We start from the raw sequence: 25054 nt of genomic DNA, 5'->3' as shown, positions 1-25054 counted from the left end.
AAGTCATATTTTTTGTTTGGATCTTTCCATTCGTTCCTCAGAACGTAAACAACTGTTCATTAACATACGAAACCAAATTGAGCAATACGTTGGTTTGGCGTTGTGGCGGATTATATACCAACTGGAAAGTTGAATCTAATGCTCAGTCGAAAACGAGTATTTGCGTTGGACAGACACGCGTTAAACATTTGTTTTGAAATATTTTGCAACTATGATTCGAGAGACAGTAATTGTATTGGGCATTTTGGTGCTATTGCAACCGAGTAAGTTGAATTTATGAACCGCAAATGCGGTTTTTGATGAGATTAAGAAAACGTGATATAAAATTTTGTTCTTTAATAATTAAATTAGGAGTGTTAGCAATAATGAATGCAACAAGTATTGTAACCATAGTAATATGGACAAATAAAGTATGTTGAAAAATGGAAGAAAAACAAACAAAACCGATAATAAAACAAAAATACCACTTGTGGTGCTAATTTGAATGTTATTTTCAGGTGATGCTATTAGATGCTATGAATGTTCCTCATTGATCAGCCCAAGTTGTTCTGATGGATTCAGCAACAGTTCCACCCGCTCGATCGATTGTGCGCAACAACAAGTATACGATATAACGCCCATCGAATACTGTCGAAAGATTAAATACAAAGGTAAACAAAATTACATATTTCCTGACAGCAATTACCAAGCTAAAAATAGAAACAAAAAAATGCAAACGAAAGAAAGATTAAAATAGAATAAATTCAAATAAATGATTTATTCCATTTCAGATGGTGATCGATGGGTGTACCTTCGTGGTTGTAACATCAAAGATAATTTGCAAATAAAGAATGCGCAATACCATTTCTGCAACACAAACCTGTGCAATTCGGCCGACAGTCATCGACCAGCAGCCATGCTTGTCATGCTATTGTTTACATCGTTTTTATTCATTAAATTATTGCGTTTATAAAGTTGTGCGCAACTGTGAATCAGAATATAATTTTAGTTGATAGCGTTTTGTGTTGTTACCAGGAACAAAAAAAAAAGAATCAAAAGAATTAAAGACGAAAATCAAACTTGGGCGTATTAATTTGCATAAATCCATTCTATTCGACAAACATCTCGCTCTTGTCGGACAGACCAATGCAAGTTAGCTTGATTTGATCGTGTGCGTTGACGTAATTTTGTATTCTTATGCGATCGTGCTGGTTCGCACAACACTTACGTAACATCATCTCGGTTCTCTTTCTCATTCATAACTTTGGTCTGCGTATAATTTGTTTACACGCTGCTGGAAATGTACTCTGCTGTAGCTGGACGGACAGTTCTTCAAGGTTAAAGAGAGCATTTGAACACACACACAAAAAAATACACAAAAAAAGAGAAACACAGAACCGGTCGGTAACATTTAATCGTATAGATATCTATTATACGCCGCTTTGAGATCGTTGGAAGTGTGATTTAAGAACAAGTTTCAACTTTTTTCTTTCGTAAAGTGTATTTTTTTTGCGATTCAGATTGTGGTTGTTTAAAAAGCCGAATAAGATTAATGGGTTGTTAGCATCATACTTTATTTGGAAAATATTCTGTCCGTCTTTTTAAAGTAAAGAACAGAATAATGAATGGTAGAAAATCGGTTGTGGTCGATTTTCGGTGATATTCCAAAAATTATAATGAAACAACAATAGGCGTGTGGCTAATGGATTCAAGTCGAATTCGGTGGATTATATCACTTTAGATGACATTCGATTTGGTTCGACGCGACAAATGATTTTCAGCAATTTATACACAAAGTAATAAATCAACTCACAGAACGTGATCAAACTGATTCCGAGCGTCAAATTCAAAATGCCACCAAGATTTGCTGGAACAAATCGAACAATAGCTGTCATTCATTCGTCACAAAATGAAACATAGCCAACAATTAAGATATGTATTTTGTTTCTCATCGACGCATACTTACACAGCAAATCGATCCAATTGTATCGAGCATGTCGTTCATATACCATCACCGTTTGTGAATATAATTGCTGTAAATGGGCGCTCGCTTTCGTTTATGTTCTTGCTGTAAACGAAACAACCGATAGTTTAATTGAATGATTTTTGTTTCCTAATTAACCTCTGACTAACTAAATGTCTAGAGTGCCTTTCGATGACTTGTACTCGAAAACGCTCGTAGAGCTTGTGATGCGAAACTTCAACCAATCACACATTGGCAAACAGTGATCACATGAAACATCCCATATGCCTAAATTTGGATAAATCACATTAGCATAATGATGATTTCCGTTGCTATATTTCATTTTACCTGCTTTGTATCGGATACACAAAAAATCCGTTACGGTAAAACTTCGAATTGATTTATGTTCTGGTTTGATGGTCGGTAGGTGATATGGATGGCAATTGCATTTTTCGTGCACATTTTTTGCAGCACACACAAGCAAGCAACGTGTTCGAAAGACCAGAGATGACTCACCATCGGAGACTAAAAAACAACGGCGAAGATGTACCGGGAGATTAACATAATGGGATGAGTAAATGTTATGGGTAACATAAAAACGAAAATAGTTCTCGAATCCAGGTATTAACGTAAATAGTTCAGCCAAATGAGTTATAAATGATCCAGGTTGTGTAATAATCAAAGTGACACCCCCATCTGCGGCCTCTTTTCCAGAGAAGAAAATATTCATACCACCGAATTTGCCCGCTTGATTCAACACACTGGCATTTACTTTAGCAAATGGATGATAGTTAAAGGTACAACACATCCCATGGATCGTCGCTAATCTCTCCCAACCAGGACAATTTCCAGGGCGACAATCATACATCTCTGTACCATAACGATATTTTTGCATAAAATCAGCACAATCCTAAGAAGAAAAAAAATCATTGATTTCGGTTTTTTTACAGATGTACATCTGAAATGATTTAAAGTTTCATCATTCACCATGCCTACGTGGTTTAAGATATCTGACAACGAGAAATTATTGATCTCTGAAAATTGTTCTAAGACTTGGACATTTTCAGCAGATACCGAGTAAGTGTTTCGCGTAAATCCAGTTAGCGACTTCAGTGCATCTTCGGTGTTTATTCGAGTGAATTTTGATGGAATTTTTCTAAAAAAAAATCTTATTAAATTTTAAAATAGGAAACTTATTCTGAGGAATGAATGAAAATTATGAAAATTTTATGAACAAAAACGAAATGGAAACTCTTTTGCTATGGATTGCTTACGATTTTCCAACCAGACGTGTAATTTTTGAATGAAGAACTGGATCTTTTGGACATATAGTAACCGATGGAAAGTTAGTTTGCGTTGTAAAAATTTGCTTTCCCCGTGTAATTAGTGTTGAATTATCAAAATACACGTCAGCGAGCAGAAATGGATCAATACACCAGCAAAGGCCAACAATACCAACGGAACAAAAATCCAAAACACTCTGCAATTTTAAGAAGTTCAACTAATTTTTCTTAAGAAATGTTTCAAATAGTAAATTTGTTCGCCAAAAAAACGGTAGTTATCGTTTACCTTATTTTGCCGAATGTTTTATGCTTTCGTAAGTAGTAGAATCCATTCAATTTCGTTGCTTCACAAAATGAATAAAAAAGCCGTAAGATTTTCGCCTTTTTGTTGTTTGGTTTGAATATCAAATTGGCTCGACTCATGTAAGTAATTCGCTTGTGTTTTCGACATCTTTTTCCTCGGAAATGCTTCAATGACATCATTTTATTACAAATGATATTTGAATTAAACGTGGAGAAATTATTTGACCTCGCTGAGAGAGAATCAGCACGCGAATAAGCACAATGAATTATTATTATATTCAGATATGAATTCTAGCTCATAATTCCGATAAAACGCTGTAGGCCCAATATTTTACTGCGCCTTTTGAATAACAACACATTTAGTCGTATTGATTTCAGATTAATTTAATGCAAAACCATTTTCTATTCAACTTTCCGTGTTGTAGTGCAATTTATTTTAATAATTCACCACACATTAAGCAAACAAGAGCGACTAATTAAAAATGATAGTTTCCGGAATATCCTAAATTCTTTATATGGATTTCAATTCAAATATCTTTTGTTCCATTGTAAACGTCCTATGTATTTCGATACAAGTTTTCGTTATATGTTGTAAAAATTCAAAATAATACCTACCAACACCAGCCGAAAATTGTTCTTATACACACATGAAAAATATTGTTAAAATTTTCAAATAATGATTTTCGAATTGAATTTTCAAGAGATTTTAAATATCCAATCCGTACGTTGACCTGATTACTTGAAAGTATATATTTAGTGCAAAAAAGACTGCACCTTTGTAGTAGATAATCGCTTCCCCTTTCCAATGGCCATCGAATGGCAGAGATGCTGGAAGTTTGTTTGGATCCATTGTGTAGTTTTTCAACCAATATCGACCCTGATTTTCATTGAAATTTATTACCATGTAGTATGTTGAATGTCTGAAGAAAATAAATACCTTTTTAATAGGACAAACAGGTTCAGTTGATTTATATTGTGGAAAATTGGAGATGGTCTCTATGTCTTTCATCATGTAAGGCTTATAAAATTTCTCAAAAAGTTGACATATCGTCATTTTCGGTAATTGGAACGGCATTTTAGTATACTGATTGTTTGACAAGCGGTTGTAATGATAGCTCAATAGAAAATAATAATCGTTATTCAAATCCACCATCAGTTCGAATTCTGTCTCAAATACGTATGTTGTCCGATTGAACCTAGTTATTCTGCAACGTGAAACATTGTAGCGGCCTTCAATGTAGGTTGAGTTTACAATTTCAGCTCTCTCCAGTATTATCTCTATTGTTGAAACGATGGCACAATTAGTTAGCAAACAAATCGACAGGAGGACAGATATTGGTCCCATGTTGAATTTGGTATTTGAACTCTTGACTGGAATATTTGATTTGGTTCTTTTATAGTTACATACTACCCATAAAAAACAATTTTATCGATCAAAATAACCTTCGTTTGATCCTAGTTTATGGTATAAAATAAGTGCGATATAAATGCAACTCTAATTTATTAAATTGGTTCACAAGTCCACATCCGTGAATGTTTTTATCTCATTGCTCAATTATTCATCATATAGTATTTTAGATTGTTGAAAATAGATTTTCGGTCATTTTGTTGTAAATCTCGAACTACAGATGTTGAGATAATAATTTTTCTGTTTATGATTGATTGATTGTGAGAGATTCATTGATATTGAATTATCTAAGTTGTGCATGTACTGTACATTGTACAGCGTACACTGTACACGTTCATATGTATATGCCAGAATGCTCAAAATAAACCTGAAGCATGATTGTTGTGTTGTACTTTCGGCCACATTTAAAATCAAAGCCAAATTTTGAGGAAATCGATTGAAGAGACTGAACTTTCATGATAGATAAATGCCCTTTATGCTTTCCAATGCCGAAAGTTAATTGCCATCAACTGCCATATTTTTCAACCAATATCGACCCCGACATTTTCTCAAAATCTAAATTCCAGTATATTTGAAAAACCAGTTTAATTAATTGTAAAAGAATGAAAATCGCCTTATTTATTGGCCAAAATAACCTTTATTGGCTCCTGCTTCATGATATAAAATCCAAATTAAATAATAATTGCATTTTCTACTTCAAATTGGTATATAAACCAATTTCCGTTGAATGTTTTTCAATGTCGTAGCAATGACAAACAATATCAATTATAACTATGTAGCTGAATATCTATAGTTGTATGGGATTGCGTTGAAAAGAAATTTAATTATTTTAACATCTACGACCTTCTACGGAATTCATTTTAAAATCCAAATGAAAATCCATTTTACATGAAAAAAAGGCTTTTTTACAAAGAAATATTAATATTAATATGCATATGCTTTCTAGACTTAATTGCTGATAAAATAGTTTTATTGACATTTTAGGTACTTTTTAGGGCATACAATGAACAGAAAGAGACGGTTTGACCTTCAGCACACAATTTTCAATATTTATTTCAATTAAGTAATTTTTCAAAAAGTAAAATTTAAAAAATAGTAAAACCTTTTCAAACAAAAACAAATACAATTTCTAGTGATAAAAATATGCGTGTGTGTGTGTGTGTGAATATATCAAACAAGCCCTACACCAAATTCCAGAAAAAATTCTTCTATCAAAGTTCCCCATTGAAAAATAGTTGGATCAAATTGATTGTAAGTGAAAACTTCCAGCGAAAATGATGTCGCGATTGTAATAGATATTGGCTTGTGCCTTCCAATAACCATCTGGTAGAACGACAGGAGATTTATTTGGTTCAATTGCGTAGTTTTTCAGCCAATATCGACCCTATAGATTTTATTTCATCGGAATTGAATCTATTTTTAGAGTAAATTTTTGTCGAATAATTTGAAATGGTTACCTTTTTGAGCGGGCATAACGATTCCACAGTTTCATATTGTGGTATGTTTGAGTTAGATTCAATTTCTTTCAATACGGAATTTTTAAAATATTTATCAAGAAATTCACATAATGAAATAGTTGGTAGAAATAACGGCATTCGTCTATACTGGGTATTTTTGAAGCGACTATAGTAGAGTGAAAGCTGCACATGGTAGTCATTCGTCACATCTACCATTGATTCAAATATGACTTCGACTACATAAGTTGTTCGATTGAACCTAGTTATTCTGCTTCGTGAAATATTATAGAGGCCTTCAACGTAAGTTGAGTTCAAAATTTCAACTCTTTCGGGTATTATCTCCGTTTTGGAAACGATTACATTGTTGTAAACTAAAAAACAAACGGCTAAGATGATGGAAAACGAGCTCATCTTCTTTGGGATTTCGTAATTGAACGACTGGTTAAAAAGTTCTATTTGCAGCCCCTTTTATAGTTGCTGATGTTTTTTTGGATCATGTTGATAAAGCTCCATGTGGAATGTGTTTCTATTTGAAATGAATTTACAAACCAATTTCCGTTTCGTGCTTGTCAATTTTCCTCAAATTTAATAACGTTTCAATTATTATATCGCATGCATACGAAATAAAACCAGAATATTATTCGAGATTTCATGCAACTGCAATCGAGGTTTTGGATTTTGACTGGTTTATACAGGAAATAATAAATATTCTCGCATATATTGAGATAAAAAACTAACTCCTGGGAATTCTGTTTGTGATGTGAATATCGGAATACCACGATTGATAATGAATAGAAGCATTATCTTCATACACTTCAATGAGTAAATGAATCAATATGCCAGCAAATGCCATTATCATCAATACAATTACGATTCAGAAGTTTCTACAAAAACAAAAATCGAACCGAATTTTTGGAAACAGACAATTGATAACAAATACCGTACTGTCCGGGAAGTTCCTTTTTCGCAAGTAGTAGAATCTATTTGATTTTGTGCTTTCACAAAATGCAAAGAGATATTCTTTTGAATTTAGTCAATTTTTTACAATGAACTACTCTTAATGGCGTTTTTTTCGCAAAATTTTCAAAAAGAAGGGTTAATTTTCCACAGGAACCATGGTATGACTGATTGGAATAACTAATTCGTCAATAAATGATTTTTATTTCACTTAATATGACTCCATTCATTTGAAGCAATGGCTCTGCCACAGGCTGATTCATTTTACTGTTTATACGTCGGATTTAATCTGAATATTGTTTCGCTTTAGTACGTCACAAATAATCGACTGGAGTGAACTTTTATTTCATGAAAATTATTTCGATAAAGTACATGATTGACAGTATTTTATATCCGTGTATGTGATCGTTTCAATTCAATTGACACAATTATATCAGCCAAGATTTGCTTTTTCAGCTGAAAAATATTTTCAATAAAGAAGACACCGAGCAAGCTATGATTTGAATTCGGAGATTTTATTCAATAAATACGGGTTTTCTAATTCTTTCTATAGAACAAATGACAAGAGCGAAACAATGAAAATCCAAGACACTCAAGTGAAATGTATCAATTTACCATCCCAAATTAGCCAATTGAGCGAAATGTCCGTGAGAGGCGTATGAGCTGGTATAAGCTGAGGCAGCGTATGAGTGGGACAAAGCTGGGAAACTATGCAGTGCATAGTATGAACGAGGCCATTAGAATCTCGAGAGTGTATTTTTTTGATATCACAAAATGGGCTGAAAGAAGCAATTTGCCTGAATTGTTATCGGTCAGAGTTGTGATTATTTATTCAAAGTGCACTGATGATTTATAAAACATGATCGCGACCAAATTGCACAAAAAATCCCATTCGTTACTGTCAACCAATACAATATGATTGCACTAATCGCTTCATGTGACGCACTTTCCGCCAGATAACTCCGTGATAATCTGAATACATTGCAGAATACAGCTGTAAAAATACTGCTTTCGATTAAAAATCAATTGATGTCGAATGACCGTCCCGAAAAGAACACACATTGGAGTGAAATTGTGAATAAATTATTGAAAGCGTAGTTAGAAAAAATTCCATATGATTCGTCTGCTCTTTGTTGCATTGGCCATCTTTCTCTTCATAGACGAAGGTATGCATCCAAATAAGGTAAATTAAATCAATTCAGCCATTATTTATTCAAATTTTCACGTGATTAGGAATCGCTATTAAATGTTACGTCTGCACATCAGAACATGACAAGAGATGTGAGGATAAAAATTTCAATGGGGACCCAGCATTTATGTATGATTGTTCAATGGATCCCAATCGCATCATTCCAATTTTACACTGCCGAAAAGCCAAATATCTGAGCAAGTTCACAGAAATCACTCTAATTCTATCCAATTCCAAGTGTTAATGTTTTATTGGTACATTTTTAGTAAATGACAAATGGATCTATGTTCGTAGCTGCAACAAACGGGACAACCTAACAGAAGCTAAAGATGCCGAAGCTTATCTATGCCATGCTGACTACTGTAATTCCGGAGTCAAGTACAATACGGGCACTGAGATTATGATATTTTCAGTGCTTGCTGCAGTCATGAACTTTTTGCGTGCTTGAAAACAGCTGATTACAGTTCCAAAATACAGCGATATTCCAGACACAAATGAATACAACTCAAAATTGGTGACATCATGGCCCATTTATTTGTGCAATAAATCAAAGTGTTTCGAATAAACAATTTTACAGTTTTACGCTTAAAGTGTTTAATTTTTGTTGTTGATGTCCAGTCCAGCATTTATCTCGATATGTGTGATTCCCTTTATAAAATGTGTATTTCCTACTGACTTGGAAGCAAAGCGTGAACCAGAACCGTGTCGGGTTTACCACGTTTGATGACATGTGGAATAGTCTTCGGTACCATACTGTCGAAATAGATAGAAAAAATTCGTTTGAGAAATATTGAAAAATTTGTTTTTTTTTTGTCAAATTGAGATTATGTCATTACTCAATACAGTCGATGATTGGGCAAACTGACAAACACAATGTGCAACCAGTACAGTCGTCGGTGACGTGAGCACGATGTGTTTTCGCATCAAATTCAATGGCTTGATAACCTGAGTCAGCACATGCCATGTAACATTTGCCACAGTTGATACATAAATCCTTCGGAACAAAGAAAATGCACATAAAATTAGATTAAAATGTCAAAGCAAGTGATTGGAATTAGATAAATAATTACATCATCTATCAGTGCAACGACTTGTTTTTTGTTATCAAGTTTTTTGTAGGGACCGACGTAACGTAGAGATGCTCCAATCACATCTTTCAAGGCTGGCGCTGGATTGTAGCCATTTCTCGCACCGTTCGTGCCATTCACACTGTTTGAGTCGTTTGCGGGAAGATCATCGTCATTTGCGTTCAGTTTCCAAATTGGTCCCTTTTCCTTCATCAATTGCGATATTTTCTCTTCGCGTTCTTTCTTTTGCAATCCAAAGTTAACCAAGGGCTGAAATCACGAATGAAAAAAACCTCAAATAAACGTCTGCTATTTGTCGAAATGATTTCAATTGAGAATTTGAAGATAGTTACCAGTCCATCTTCTCCAACGAGTGGAACAACCGGTTTTCCTTTTTGGTGTTTGAAAGGTGGTGGTGATTGTCCACTCCACAAATGTGGTTGATTTGGTGGTGGGTTTGATTTCAAGTATAACAATGCCTTCAAGCCAGTGATGTAATCTTGAACAACGGTAAAATCTTGATTTTGAACAGCCGAACAAACCTAAGAGGAACGATAATTAAACACAATTTTTGTTTTGTTGATTTGAATGATCGTGATTTTAGTTCAATATGGATAAATTATTATTAGCAAATACTCACTTGTAGTACAGATGCTCCTCCTTGTAAAAATTGCAGTGCAACATCAGCTGAGTCAACACCACCAATACCTAGAATGGGGAATCCTGGAAGTTGATTTCCAATGGCTGTAATGGCTTTGAGCGCCATTGGTCGTGTGGCATTTCCTGAGACTCCTCCGTAAGTTGTTCGTTTCTCATCACCGATTGCTGGCCAAGGTGTGCCATTTGCGTTCAATGACATTAAACCGCTAACAGTGTTGATAGCGGAGACTCCATCGGCTTTACCTATTTAATATACGATTTTTTTTTATCATTTATAATACGTTATCCTTTGATATTGCCAGAATATTCTATTGGTTTTTGGAATTTGTCTATTTTCAAACATTTCATACCTTTATGAGCTGCTTTGGCAATCGATACAATGTCGGTGATGTTTGGTGTGAGTTTGACGAAGAATGGAATTTTGACGGCGGCACGAACCCAAAGTGAGATGTTGTAAACGAGTTCAGGATCTTGACCGCAAGCGAGACCCATGCCCGATTCTCCCATTCCATGCGGACACGACAGATTCAATTCCAACGCATGAGCACCGGCCCGTTCGGCTTTCTGTGCCAATTCCGTCCAGTCGTCCTTGTTATACGTGCACATGATACTGGCAATGAGGATTTTCGTTGGGAAATCACGACGCAATTCAGCAATGCTTGTGAGCCAATAATCACAGCACTTTTCGGAAATCAATTCAATGTTAAGGAAAGCGCCTTGTTGTGGACCGTACAAGTGACCCGATGTAGTACCTCGAATAATTCGTGGCGATACATTTGTAACCATATCTTTGTCAAGAGCAAATGTTTTTGTGACAGCAAATCCCCAGCCTTGTTCGAACGAACGGCGAATCATAGCTGAAGCAGTTGTTGGTGGAGCGGAAGCCAAACCGTATGGATTTTCAAACTTCAAGCCACACATTTCAACTGAAATATCAACATCATCGATTGGACTGTGGAACAATGGCAACTCGACTGGTGTGTCGAATGGCAAATTCTGTGTAACAAAAGACAGTTTTAATACTCAATCAATTTCAAGAAATTAATGCTCTTGCATACCTGAAGATAGCAGTGCATATACCAAGCAGCAGTTTTACCATCGTTAACGGATTCAACGGTTGTGTTTGCAACACCAGCCAAATCTCCACCACAAAATACCTGCGGCAACGATGTTTGATACGTTGTTAAGTTAACTTTGGGCAAATTCCATTCATTCAGTTGGATTGGTGACAAAGCATCTAGAACTAAATTTTGAAAGAGGAGATTTTTCTTAGCGTCTCGTTAGCTCAAATGTTCTCTATTTTGACTTGAATTTTTCTATGGGAAATATTTACCATCTTTTTGACTCAAAACCGAACCGAAAGCAGAAATGATAAAGTTGGCTTTAAGTTTGGTGATTTGGTCGTGATCTTCAACCCATTGACCATTTTCATTTTGTTCGTTACGGCAGAGCTCGATGGACTCAATCTACATGCATAGAAAACAATAAGTTGAAGAATAGTTCGGAATTCAATTGAATCTTCAATAAAGCTACTCACGCGATCGTTTGAAACATTGACTTTGGTTGGCGTCATAAATGGAATGAATTCACATTTCTCCTCTCTGGCCAGTTCGACTTCTTCGGGAACGGCACGAATATTGGTGGTACCTCTGCGGAAAACCACAAACACTTTACGTGCTCCACAACGCAACGCTGACGTTGCACAATCGAATGCTGTATCACCAGCGCCCAGTACAATAACATTTCCGTGCAATTGTGGCAACTTGTTTACTTTACATGCGCACAATCCTGGTTTGCTGCCTTCCGAAACGATGGGCAAAAAGTCTTTGGATGTATAGAAACCGTGATCGGGTGTGAGTCCCTTGAAAATTGGGTTCACAATTGGTTGTGGCAAACCAATGCCCAAGAAAACCGCATCAGCACCATCCTTGATCAAACCGTTCAGTGTAATATCAGATGTAGACAATGCGCGTCCAGTTTCGAAGCGAACCCCAAGATCTTTCACCAAATTGATTTCAAAGTCAACGACATCCATTGGCAAACGGTATTGTGGGATTTCGAAAGAACTCAATCCACCCAAAGCGTTTCGCTTCTCGTAAACAGTGATGTTTTTGTATCCCAAACGGCCCAAGAAAGTAGCGCATGACAATGAAGCCGGTCCGCCGCCAAGGAGCACAATTTTCTTTTGATCATCCTTAAGCGGTGGTTGATTGGGTGAAACCGTTTGGCGAATGCCCATCTGCTTGAACACATCCGTGGCATATTGCTGGAGCCCACCAATATTAATAGCACCCTCTTCCGTAGCTGCTAGATTACAGCCACCAACGCACAAGTCTGAAGTCGGGCAAACCATACCGCAAGTCAAACCCAATGGATTGTCCGAAAAAATGGCCTTAGCAGCGCCATAGTAATTTTTATTGGCAATGCTGGTGATGAAACTCTTAATGTCTAATTGCGTTGGACAGGATTTTTGGCATGGTGCATCGGCACATTTCAAACAACGAGCGGCTTCACGAAGAGCGGCACGTTCCGAGAGAGTTGTATGTTTGATATCGGAAAAATCGTTTTGGAGGCTTGAGCAAGACTATTCAAGAGAAGAAAATAAGATTTTTGTCATTGTTGTTATCATTGTTGTTGTTGTTGTTGTTTCTTTTTTCAAAAGAATTTTGATGAGTTTCAACAAAGTTAAAATATTTCCGGCGTTTAAAACCGGTTTACTTACACCGCAACTACGGTCCGCGTTACGTTTCCATAGTTTTTTCTCTTTTTTCGTCACCGATGTTGGTACCAGCGATCCTTTGGTCTGAACACGCGGATTCAATGACAGAAGATTCTATGCATGGAAAGATAATCGATAAAATATGATTAACAAATTTGTTCAATACTGAATTGAATGAAGCAGTAAAACAGTCACAGTATTATGATTAAAATGTCATAATCGATTATTTTTATCTAAGCCACTTTCAATCATTTTTTAGAAAAAAAAATAATTATGGAGATATGGCTTGTGTTTTTCAAGTGTTGTTTTTTTCATCGCGATCAATGCGTTTGTAAATCATTTAATTTTGGGGTCGAAAATAATACACACATGTTATCAACACTCGAATTGATTATCTTATTATCGCTATAAGAAAACGAAAGTTGAGAAATGTTCAAGAAAACAGGCTGTCCGTGTCAATCCCTTCGTTACTAATGAGAAAATTTGATGAGATAGTCATCGAATTGATAACCGTCCATAAAAATCCAGGCTGGTGACCATCGGTGCATTAAGTCGTACGTTAAGTTCAAGTTAACTCAACGAATGTTTTTTCAATTATTTTTTAATCATTAAAATTGGCAAATGCGCTTGTGTTTCGTACGTATGGAAAGTTTCTTTCAGCTAATTGCGCATGACAGCTGATTGAAAACTGCGCACATATTCAAGTAAGCAATAGTTTGGTCAGTCATTCAAATATTCACTTTGAACAAATATAATACGTGGAACGAAACTTTTGAAGCGCTTTTGAAAGAGTTTTTTTTGTTCAAAAATCGAAACATAAACCTTGAATAAGAACTATGACCAAATAAAACATGAATGAAACCGAAAATAAACGCGGAAATGTGTTGTGCTACCGCTGTTTGGACTTGTCCCATTCGAACTTTCACTTTTGTAAACAACATTCAACGAAACCAACAAACATTTCGACGATTATCATATACGAGGTCAAAAAGTTCATCAATTTTCAAAAACTAATTGACAATCAGAGGACTTTTATTGACACAACTTGAACGATAACAAAGTATGTTGATAAAAGTGTCTTACTTCAATGTCTGGAATTTCTTTGCTGACAATCGCTGGAGGGCTCATTTTTTCTACTTCTTTGTTTCTTTCACTTGAATTGGTGTTCGATCGAAAATTCTAGTCAACACTCTCGATATATGGTGTTTATTCACGGACAAAATGCTGTACTCGCCTTGAAATGTATCTTTGAGCTCACACTGGAAACGTCAAAGACCATTCAATTGGTTTCTTCTCTTTTTTTCTGAGTTGGTTAATTTGTGTATTCACTTTACACAACCATCAACGATATTTTACGTAATTTTTGTCAAAAGAATTTATTCGTAATATTAATTCAACATTGAAATTAATTCAACTGTGGACGATTCAAGTGCGTGTAGCACGGAACGTAGTTCATCAGTTGATTGTCACTATGCAACTAACTAGGCAACAAGTGTGAACGAATCGACTACGAGTGCACGGAGATGGCGTCGGACACACGATAACATGACTTCAAACGTAACTAATTGATACACATTTAATTTTTTTTGGAGGGGGTTATCGTTCAATGAACGAGTATTGGTAGAACCGATGGTAAAATATTCTATAAATGTGTGAAAACATGATGGACGGTTCGGTTCGACTGTTTCAACTTTTTAGCAATAACACTTTATCAATATACACTCAGTGAGTACGTCGCTCACAATGTGTTGTGATAAGCTGTTTGCCCATTTAATCAAATGCGATTCATCTTTGCTTAGGATTGATTCCATTTGTTCGTTTTAATGAAAAAAAAACTATCTTGTATTCAAATACAAATCGTACTTAACCCTCCTTAATCGAATGCGAAGAAAACGCCATTTTTGTGTGGAAATGGGTCATACAGCTGAATCAATAACAGTGTTACAATACTAAATTCTTGTGAAATGAACAAGAAAATCAACTAATTGACGTCGATTTGATTTAACTGAACATTTAATCATGTTCAGAAGAACTTCGCCATTGTCTGTTGGGATTTAGATTTAAATATATATATTTATTTTCTATATACAAACGCAGAACAACAAAAGAAGAGATAGGGCATCATGAAACAAGAAAATAAGAGAAATTGAATTCCAGGGCAATTAAAAATCAGCAAAAAGTATTTTGCGGTTGATGCACTACCATCAATCAATTGTTCACATTAAAATCCTGAATTTTTTTAAAATCTGAATGATATTTTGTCGAAAAGAAGTTCATACATGCAAGAAAAGACCACTTTTAAATAATAATATGCTTTATTTACAATGTACAATTTCCATTATTTTTTTTCTCCAAACGAATTGTTTTGAACAATTGTTCCAATGAATTTTAAATTTATACCCAGAGAAAATAGGTTTTTTTTTGTTTGATTTCCCATTGAAGTTGAATTTGAAAGAAAAAACTTTACACGTTTAAAAAAATTCCTTTCTTTTTCTTTCTCAACAAAGCAAAGCACTATGAAATTCTGAAACAGAATTTACTGTTCCATTTGATGTGTGCTGATAATAATTTATTTTTCGGGACAGAGGAAGAAAAAAAAATGAAGAAATGTTGGCCCATTTAAATACTAGATTATTCCGTTGATTCGTTTAAAAAGTAATTTGTTTGATTAAATTTCACTTTATACACAACTGTCAACTCTATTCATAAATAAATCTGAAAATTCATTTTCAGTTTGCCCATTATAATTAAAATTCATACATTAAAAAACTAAAATGTTTAGAATTTAAGGAGCTAGTTTAAAAAAGAAGAGTAAAGAATAAGAAGAAAAACAGTTTTGGTTATCTATTCTGTACAAATCTTAATCGTTTTGAGCTAATTGCATTGAAAATTTTGGAATTATTTTATAGTTAACATTGGTTTCCTGTAAAAAAAATGGTTTTTGTGTAAGAACAAATCGATTTTTTTTTGCTTGGCAGTGGTGTTTTTTTTTTGCAAGAAAAATAAAAAAAAGGAAAATGCTCACGAAACTGTGTGTCACACAGTCTGCATTCATCATATAACGAATTAGGATTTGTTGGTTTTTTGTTTCATATATGTGTTAACGTGTTTTTTTCTCTCATTCTTACATATTAAAAGTCGTGTTTAAAATCATTTCTATATATATTACAAAATTACAGTCGAACATATAGAAAAAAAGGAACCCTATTTCAATGTTGTTTGTTTGTTGCTTGTTTGTTTGGTTGGTTGGTTTTCTCTTCTTCTTCATTTTTTTCTTAATTGAGGAAAATTGGGAGCGTGATTAAAAATAGGAATATATATTATTTGGCCAGATGATTGTTTTTGCTATGCGCTTCAGTTGTTGTGGTGTTGTTATGATTGTTGAAATTTAGTGAATTTCGCATGAAATTATTGTTGTTGGTTAGAATAGCCTCTGATTTAGATGTTTGTAGCCGCTTTTCGCAGTATAAGCTCATGCTGGGCGCGGATGTGATTGATGCAGACAATGATTTGGTGATGCTAGTTGGTTGCGAGTATAGGGCACTATTTGATATTGAACTGGACAAATCGAATGTTTTTCGTCGATCGGTTATTGGGAATTTGTTCTTTGTACAGCTTAAATCTATTGAATGAATTGTATTGAATCGTGGACGTGAATGGGTTGCCAATGCACGATTATCATTTCGATACAAGGTATTCCGTGCACTAAGATCGTTGCCAATGTGGAGCGAATGATCGCTATCATCGTCACCGATTGAATTCATTTTATTGTTCGATGAATATGGTATGATTTCAATATCGACTTCGGTTTGCAGGCGACTCTCTGCGATGTCATTGCCAATTGGGGTGCTATTCAATATCGATTTGGTGTGAGTGCCAAGTGAATCACTTAAATTTTCACGACTTGTTTCATAAACACTTGCTAGCGGCGGTGAACGCAGGATGTGTGTTTTTATTGGATGTGTCGTAATGTTCAGGATTTGTGGTGGATTTCGGACTTTTTCGACCAGAGCTGTTGGCGACGATGTTGCATTTTGATTAGATTCACTCGTTGGCATCACACCATCAACGGTGTCTGTATCTGTATCATTATGGTTGTTCATTTCCACGGATTTTAATTCTAAAAGTGCCTTCTTTTTCGCGATGACTTCAAAGGCGTCCGCATAGAATGTGCTGTAATCAACATCGACGAAAATCTCTTGCAAAAACTTGCGCGATGAAAAACGATAAGTGTTCTGGCTCAGTGTAACACATATGTCTGAATACAGGCACATATTTCGAAAGAAATGCGGATGCTTTTGTTTGATCTTGAACAAAGCCAATTTCGATTGTTTGCTCCACACCGGATTCGCCATGCGCTGGACGTGTCGCAAAATTGTCTCTTGGATTTTATCATTGTAATTTTCATCGCTCAAATGACTTTCGGACGAATTGTACGTTGTATCCAAGTTTCCGTTTTCAGGGAATTTTTTATTTGGTGTTGCCGTCAGGGCGCTCGAGCTCCCGGTCAAATCAATATCCGAGGAATTTGGTGCTCCACCGATGCTTGGCACAGCATTCGTCGAATTGAAACGATTGATGCCCTGGGCTGTTCGACAACACAATAAGCAAGCAGTTCGGTTATGCTTTGTTCCATTGATTTTTGATCGTTTGCTAGTCGTCGAAGAAATATCCGACAAACTGCTCACCGAATATTCATCACATTCGCTTATGAAATCGGCTATCACACCGTGCTTCAGAACCATTTCCATTGAGTCGGCATCCTTTATGCAACGTGTGACATACGTGCCATTCGATCGTGCACTCGGGAATAAATCCATAACATTTTTCGGCAAACAAATTCCAGTGTAACACGGTCCGCGTGTATAGGGCCCAGTCAGGCAATACGATCCAATATCAGACACTCTGGACACATCATGTGATCCTTCCGAATCGATCATATCGAAGCAACTATGACGATCCAAACTGCGCACTTTTAATCGTCGATGCGAGTTCTGTGGAATTGTCAATCGATTCGAATAAACTTGATTGATATCGATAATTTCGGCCAGTTCATCGGCAGCTGATTCCGATAGCTGTGGCCGTGTATATCGTCGAATTGATCGGAGTTTAGCATAACCCTGTGCATCTTGCGGGCTTATGGTTGTTTCACGGAAATGTGCACCGGTCAATGAAATCCGACGAAAATGTTCGTTTGGCTTTTTCACTTCGAGCAAATTGGATGAGCTCGGAATGGGGCTCAATGTTTTGTTACACAAATCACCCATTACAATTCCAAACACTGATTCATAACTGCTCACACCGGACGTATTCGAATCGGATGTTCCAGAATTGAAGCGTGTTCGACTAACATAATGATTCGCATTCGAAGCTAAACTAATTCCGTCGGTTGTTTTCGATTCCGATAGCGATCGTTTGTGTTTGATCATTGCATATTTGCATGCATATTCTGGAAGTGTTTTCGATTTGGCTGCAATCGGGACGGCACCATCCACTTCGCTGGTTGTATCGGTTTTGCCGACATCGACCGATTCAGGGAGAAATGAACTGGCCGACTCATCGAAGATTCCACTGATTTTTTCATCAATTCCTGTATAATTGTACGGAGGCACACTATCCAAATGATGTCGAATCGGTGTCAAATGTTTCGATAGCCAGTCCTCAGTTTCACACACCGGCCACAATGTGTCGCGATTATGTCGTACACAGAGCCAATCTAAAGCCGAAAATACAGAAAATTGTAAACAGATCTTACTTAAGAGAAATTCAATTGTGTGCTTCTATTTACCATATTTGAATAGAGTATCAGCGCCGGCTTTGGTAGTTCCAACCAATCCCAGTGCATGTAAGGCAACAGCTCGTACCGAATACACTTCACAGTGTTTCACTAGAAAGATAAACTTCTCATATACTTGTGGTGCCGTTTCGATTAGGTATTCAATTCCATCGGTGCTGGTTGATGTATGGCCCAAAGCCCAAACGGCTGCTTTTAGCAACAATATTTCCGTTTCATTGCTGCATTTTCCCTGGATCAGTGTGTCCACCAATTGTGGCAATTGTCCGTACTTCAGAAGGTTTTCTAATCCCTATTTTTTGTGTTGGAAAAGCAAACATTTCGTTAAACCAAAAACGTTTTCATTCAAAAACTTTTCAATAATAAAAAAATGATCGGCTCACCTGAGTTGTTTGAACTAACTGCCCGTATAAATGCGGTAGAATATTTGGCGGTGCTATGTATACTTCACGCGATGAACACGCTCGACGACTATACGTTCCGTCTTCGCTGCGTGTGTGCAATGTTAAATGGGCATGTGCATCGGCCTCAACCAGCAGAACATACCGTTTGTTATAAACATTGAGCCAAATTTCGATTTCCTGTTGGATTCGTGCTTTCATGTGATTCAAACCGCGTGGTATTGAATAATATCGTGACATAAGGAGTTTTCCGTTATCTCCTCTGGAAGCAAAGTCAGGCCACAAACTAACCAGCTCTTCTAAATACGTCTGTAATGAAAGGAACACGGTTAAGTCAACCCTTTGTAAATCATTCAAAATTATGTGCGAGATTAAATTTTCAATTTCTGATTACGTCATAATCACAATTGCGAATATCAGCGTTTTTGCACACAGTGTTGAGTATTAAAAATATTCATAAAACAAACGAGAAAAACAAATGACTCACTCTATCATGACACGCTTCGTCGAGAATTTCCAATGCGGCCAAAACGACTTTGCGCTCCTTATCTCTGGTTTGTTTGACCAACAATGGCAAGCCCCACACTTCGAAATTGGGAATTTTCGCACGAAGCAATACCAACAAAAATTGCGTTGCATACAAACGACCGGCACTACGTTCCGATGCGGTTAAAGCTTTTTCCAATACTTGACGTGGCAATGCGTCCACTGTATAGTCCAAACCAGACACAATCAACTTAATGTAACACGGATGATTCGTCGTGGTTACGATTTGAATTAAACTGCAACGAAATCAACGATTCATTTGGGTTAAATCCAATTTGATTTGAAGTTCTTTTGTTCTACCTAAAATTTAAAAATACAACTTACTGCTTAAAGATATGTGTGTTGATTAGAATTTGGATTCCAACTTTTGATCGGCACATTCGGCCGATGTACAAGAAATACAGTTGGCACATTGTACTGGTCATATGCTGTGGACTGAATAGGCAATCGTGAGCACTTTTTGCCGTGCAAATTGCCAGCAATTGTGCATCGATATCCGAAAAGTAATCGGTCAACAGGCGAATGGATTCCATCTGAAACGAGAGAAATGTGTCAATTACCCATGTGAACCATTTGCGGAGAAATTGAGTGCACAGCGGAGCTGTGCGGAGTTCGGCGGAGATGCCATACATACACTATATCTAAAGCAGTGCGCTCATGGCTACTTAGATGTGTATTGAACAATAGAAATGTAAATACAGCAAAGAGTGCTGTTTCGCTCACACGTATAGCGTATGTACGGTATCTCCGCCGAACTCCGCACAGCTCCACTGTACACTGGATATCTCCGCAAATGGTTCATTTGGGTGGGTAGTCAGACAGATATTGAGTGGGCTTAAGTTTGTTTTCAAAACAAGAACGCCACTGATTTGTTGCAAATACTAAAATACTACTAAAATACTCACTTCGGCATTCTTTAAAAGCCAATCAATCATTTTAATCCCGGCTGTAACGTAAGATGGTATGTATCTGTTGAGGCCAATGTCTTGATGGGAAAATCGATTACTGCTTGGTTTATAGAAATGCATCAAACGTCGTAAAAATCGAGTGAATTTAATATCCAGTTTATTGCTTGTATTGGTCTAAAGAAAAGAAAAAAACAAAGAATTAGCATACGGTGCATTTCCAATTTTAAATAATCAAAACAAACCTTTGTGAAAATAGTCGTAATAATATCCCAATCCCATGTCATTCCATCATCGTTGGCAAACACATTAGATTCTTTCATTAAATTCTCACTTTGACGCAGACCATCGATGAATTGAAGGAACTTTTTCTTTTTCATACTGCCTCGTCGATTCAGTGTCTGTGTACTGGGCTCTTCACCGCTCGTCGACGAACCAACCGAATCATATCGCGAACGCTCTAATATACCGTACATTGGCGGGTTAATGTTGATCTCAGTGGACTCAATTTCCCTTTTGAATACCGGTGAATTTATTATCGCTGCAATGTAAACAGTTTGGATTAATAAAAATTCGATTGATCGAACCAACGACTTTGTTTATCTGCTTTTTTTTTCTTTTTTCTTTGTGAAAATAAAATGTATAGAAAAATTACCTCCGCTTTGGATAATTGCATCTAAAAATAAACTACACGATGCTGGTCGATTTTGTAACACTTTGTGTAAATGTTGTAGCGCTGATACGGCAGCCGTTGCTTGTGGATTCCCTTGGGATGCGTACGTTATTAAGGCAGGCAATGCTGACGATGCATTACATATGTCGGCAGGAAGGTGTGTATGCATTAATTGAAGTAGTTTGCCTGCGGATGAAATGGATGAAAAATCAAATTAGCTTTGAATGATGACTGATTGCACGGGGAGAGATTTGGTTGGAAATTGAGTGAGTTGCGTTGACTATACCAATTAGAATTGTCGCTCGAACTGATATAAAAGCCGCACTGGACACAATTACACCGATAAGCGCGTTCAATAGACCAGTTTCAAGGAAACAGTACAGTAGCACGGATGTATGAATCTCCGAAATATTTGACACACGATTTGCAAGGCTTGGTAAAATATGTCGTCCTTCCATTGCCACAAAACCCTCACCCAGACGCCATGCATCTTGATAATCAGCTGGATCAATGGCAGCTATAGCCACCGAATATTCATCGGTCCAAACTGGTTGCGGAAGCCACAATAATTCATATAACAAGTCTAAAATTGCTTTCTGTTTGCACCGAAAAAAGAAACAAAATTAGCAATTGCATTCGTTTGCAAGGGTGGTTTCCAAGCAATACTCACTCTAACTTCTAACTGATTTAAATACAAAACATCGACGATTGCTTTTAAGCCCGATGGTTTATTTGGATCGCAAAATTCTAATGTTCCCGGCCAACTACGCAGCACGGACAACAAAGCCAAACGGCTGCAAGTGAATCGTAGATCACGTGCATGCTTATTTTTATCCATGATGCCTAGTCGATAGGTGAAATCACAGTATGGAGCTGCTAAACAGTCTAAGCGTACACCGGCGATATTCCGTGTGTGTGGCCATTCTAATAAATGCAACAGAACACCGCACAAACTTTCAGCAATGCGTGGACTGTGACATTCTAGAACGGTTCGTGTTATTGCATTTACTCCGCCGCACAAAATCATCAAAACGGGATTTAGAACGCCTATTTCGCACAGTATCGCCAAACAGGCACGCAACATACGATCACCATCTTCAATCCCACATTCGCTTGACGATACCAATGACCTTGTTATCAGCGGGCTCATTATATCTGGCGCTATTGACAGAATTTTTCGTATCTAGTAACAACGGAAAGAAAATCGGACATCATTAGTCAAATAATCCAAATTTTATTTACGATGCAAAATCGCTAATCTTCGCTCAGAAGAAGAAGGGAAGATAAACCGATTTCGCAACACAAAAATAAACCAACCAATTTGAATGCCTGAACACGTTCCTCCTCATTATCCACACCAATCTCTATGCTACGGCACAGCAATTGCGGTAGCTGCAATTCGTTGAATATTTGAATATCACGTGATGTTTTCAATGTGTAACGCAATGTACGCAATACGCCCGCCCTCACTTGTGTGAATTCGTGAATCATCGATGTCCTTAAACTGTTTTTTTTTTCAACGAAATTCAAACAAACAACTGGTTATTTTCCGCTATTCAAAATTGAAATCGCAATGTGATGTGATGAAATTCACTATCAGTAGGCTTACCTTATCAGTATATCCTCGGTGGTGTATGCACTGAACACATCGCCATCCTTGGATGGTGTATTGATCGTTTTTACGAAACCATTCAGAAGCACCAAACGTCTAGCTGCACTTGTTGGCTTTGAATTTAATTCTGTGAAGATTTCCTCAGCAGTCTCTTGTTTTTTTGGCACCAACGCCTCATTTTTGCTATGGCCTAAAAAAACAAAACATCAAACCAACCCATTTACTATTTTGTTCGAGCAACAACTACAAAAATGCAACGCAATATTCACTTTTGTGCATGCCTTCCTCGAACAGCACAAAATATTTACTATTATTATTATCTGTCACAGTGTCTCTCGCGTGTGTGAACACTGGCTGAATATTTTTATGAATGGAACCGCACTGACAATACACGAACTGTGTTGCAATTGACCTTTTTGATACGAGCAAAACAGACAGCGACGACAACGACAACGACAACGACAACGACGACGACAAGAAGAAATAATAAAAGGGTCAATTTCGATGAAACAGCTAATGTTTGAGAAACAACGCAATTTTTTTTCTTCTGCTTCTTCGTTCTTTGCGCAAGTAAAAATGATTGAAAGTAGTTTTATGTCGTTTATTTTTGCCATCCACTCAATTCAAACACAACAGCATATGGCAAAATGGTTTGAATCACAAGTTTATACGTTAATGTTTTTGTTTTCGATTTTAGCCCATCGTCCATAAGGTGTTGTGTGTGTGTGCGCGAAACAGTGTAAAAAATGTTTTGTTGTTGTTATTGCTCGCACAGTGGATCGCTCCTTCTCTCCCCCTCTCTCTCTTACCCCCTCGATCTCTCTATGTCGCGCTGTATGTTATTCAAAAATAGTTCAATGTTTTTCGATGAGCGAGCTGCTGGTGCTGCTGCTGCTGTTGTTTGTTGTTTTTAATTCGTTGTCGTTTTATCGATTAATTGTAAGACTGAAGGGAATATCGTATTGACCACGCAAATCAAGCGACCGAATAAGAAGAGAATAATATTTTGCATCGTGCCTCGCCAGCCAAGTGTGTGCGGAGACACAGAGGCACAGTGACAGAGAAAAAGATACAAAAAGTGTGAAGAGCTCAACAAAAAACTAACGAAGGAAATGCATTTTATAAGAAAATCGTCTGTGTTTACCTTTTCGCCAACTACGACTCCGCATCATTCGCGATGCCATTATTTTTCATGTGCTGTATTTTTCGTTCATCAATTCAATGTGTATATTGTACATTCGGTCCGCTCATACATACACACACGCATACACACACATAGAAACACGTTCACACTCGATACGAATCAATGGGTCGTCGGTGTATGTGTACCCAGCACATAAAACGCATACCAACAAACACATTCACAACACCGATACACACACGCACTCCACATAAATAGGCTAGTGGCTATACTTTTTTTTTTCTATCTCGTTTCTCTCAAATGAACAAATTCAAAACAAAACACACCAAAGGAATCGAACAAAAAAAAAGTTTGCGATTTTATTTTATTTCTTCTACCGAGAATTTATTTCGAAAACAAATGCAAAACAAAATGACGATGATAAATTACACGCATCCCAAATGAATTGAAAATGAATAAGAATTTTGGTATATTTTGCTGAAAATGCGTGTGACGACCGAAACCAAATGTTTTTTTTCTCCTTTTCTTCTATTCCTTCACCACACTAACTCACAACTATGTGTGTTTGCACAATTTCAATTCAATTTCCAAATATTTTTCTCGCTTTATCTCACTCTTTATGCACATGTTGGCCGAATAAAATTTTCACTTGCATTCAATCACAAACGTACTGTTCTCCAATCGTAGTTACAATTCAATCGAAAGTTATGCATAATATTTTCGTTTTTTTATCACTTATTTGTAGTTTTCGTTTGCTTTTCGCTTTGCGTTTGCTGAACACACACCAAAATTTTTTTCTTACTACTACCCTGCTTCTTCTTCTTCGCTCTCTTGCGTTTTTTTTTATTATTTTTCCTAGAATTTTGACGTTTGGCTTTTTATTTTGTGAGGTTTTTCATTTTGTTAGGTTTTTTTCACTCGGATGACGCTGCGGTAAAATTCCGAACGATAGCGATACGAAGCGCTTGCGATAGTTAGCGACAACAATAAACGACCC

At 36.6% G+C, this 25054-nt stretch overlaps 4 protein-coding genes across 8 annotated transcripts; 2 read left to right on the top strand and 2 right to left on the bottom strand.

The window, feature by feature from the left end:
• The first annotated feature begins 32 nt into the window (after positions 1-32).
• Positions 33-3603, top strand: LOC129575153 (uncharacterized). 4 transcript variants are annotated; one of them, XR_008688758.1, is made up of 6 exons: positions 35-263; positions 498-650; positions 771-2563; positions 2657-2814; positions 2893-3019; positions 3131-3603. XR_008688758.1 is itself a non-coding variant. In XM_055458124.1 (3 exons), the coding sequence occupies exons 1-3, from the start codon at positions 212-214 to the stop codon at positions 950-952; spliced, it is 387 nt and encodes a 128-aa protein (XP_055314099.1). In that variant the 5' UTR covers positions 74-211; the 3' UTR covers positions 953-1058. The 4 variants fall into 4 exon arrangements, 1 of the variants encoding a protein (XP_055314099.1); XR_008688757.1 differs by having other exon boundaries at positions 33-263; positions 2657-3019; XR_008688756.1 differs by having other exon boundaries at positions 39-263; positions 2657-3603.
• A 4759-nt stretch (positions 3604-8362) lies between these two features.
• LOC129575163 (uncharacterized) lies at positions 8363-9121 on the top strand. The gene is made up of 3 exons (XM_055458151.1): positions 8363-8516; positions 8584-8736; positions 8806-9121. The coding sequence occupies exons 1-3, from the start codon at positions 8465-8467 to the stop codon at positions 8985-8987; spliced, it is 387 nt and encodes a 128-aa protein (XP_055314126.1). The 5' UTR covers positions 8363-8464; the 3' UTR covers positions 8988-9121.
• Positions 9051-14667, bottom strand: LOC129575028 (dihydropyrimidine dehydrogenase [NADP(+)]). The gene is made up of 11 exons (XM_055457822.1): positions 14069-14667; positions 12989-13099; positions 11804-12850; positions 11600-11732; positions 11325-11509; positions 10617-11262; positions 10247-10509; positions 9960-10148; positions 9610-9876; positions 9376-9533; positions 9051-9292 (listed from the first exon to the last, which is right to left on the bottom strand). Exons 1-11 carry the CDS (start codon positions 14111-14113, stop codon positions 9208-9210), a joined length of 3129 nt encoding a protein of 1042 aa, XP_055313797.1. The 5' UTR covers positions 14114-14667; the 3' UTR covers positions 9051-9207.
• A 614-nt stretch (positions 14668-15281) lies between these two features.
• LOC129575004 (rapamycin-insensitive companion of mTOR) lies at positions 15282-25054 on the bottom strand. 2 transcript variants are annotated; one of them, XM_055457758.1, is made up of 13 exons: positions 24061-25054; positions 22914-23106; positions 22622-22808; positions 21975-22487; positions 21591-21900; positions 21287-21490; positions 20877-21172; positions 20632-20808; positions 20051-20259; positions 19668-19962; positions 19163-19489; positions 18774-19071; positions 15282-18701 (listed from the first exon to the last, which is right to left on the bottom strand). In XM_055457758.1, the coding sequence occupies exons 1-13, from the start codon at positions 24098-24100 to the stop codon at positions 16306-16308; spliced, it is 5445 nt and encodes a 1814-aa protein (XP_055313733.1). In that variant the 5' UTR covers positions 24101-25054; the 3' UTR covers positions 15282-16305. The 2 variants fall into 2 exon arrangements, with proteins under 2 accessions (XP_055313733.1, XP_055313742.1); XM_055457767.1 differs by having other exon boundaries at positions 23186-24081.

This window comes from Sitodiplosis mosellana, unplaced genomic scaffold (assembly GCF_009176505.1).
Source record: "Sitodiplosis mosellana isolate CC-2019 unplaced genomic scaffold, AAFC_SMos_1.0 Smas_scaffold_1, whole genome shotgun sequence".
In the NCBI taxonomy this organism is placed as follows: Eukaryota; Metazoa; Arthropoda; class Insecta; order Diptera; family Cecidomyiidae; genus Sitodiplosis; species Sitodiplosis mosellana.
Note: the sequence above shows the minus strand (reverse complement) of the source record. Positions and strands in the feature narration are given on the sequence as shown.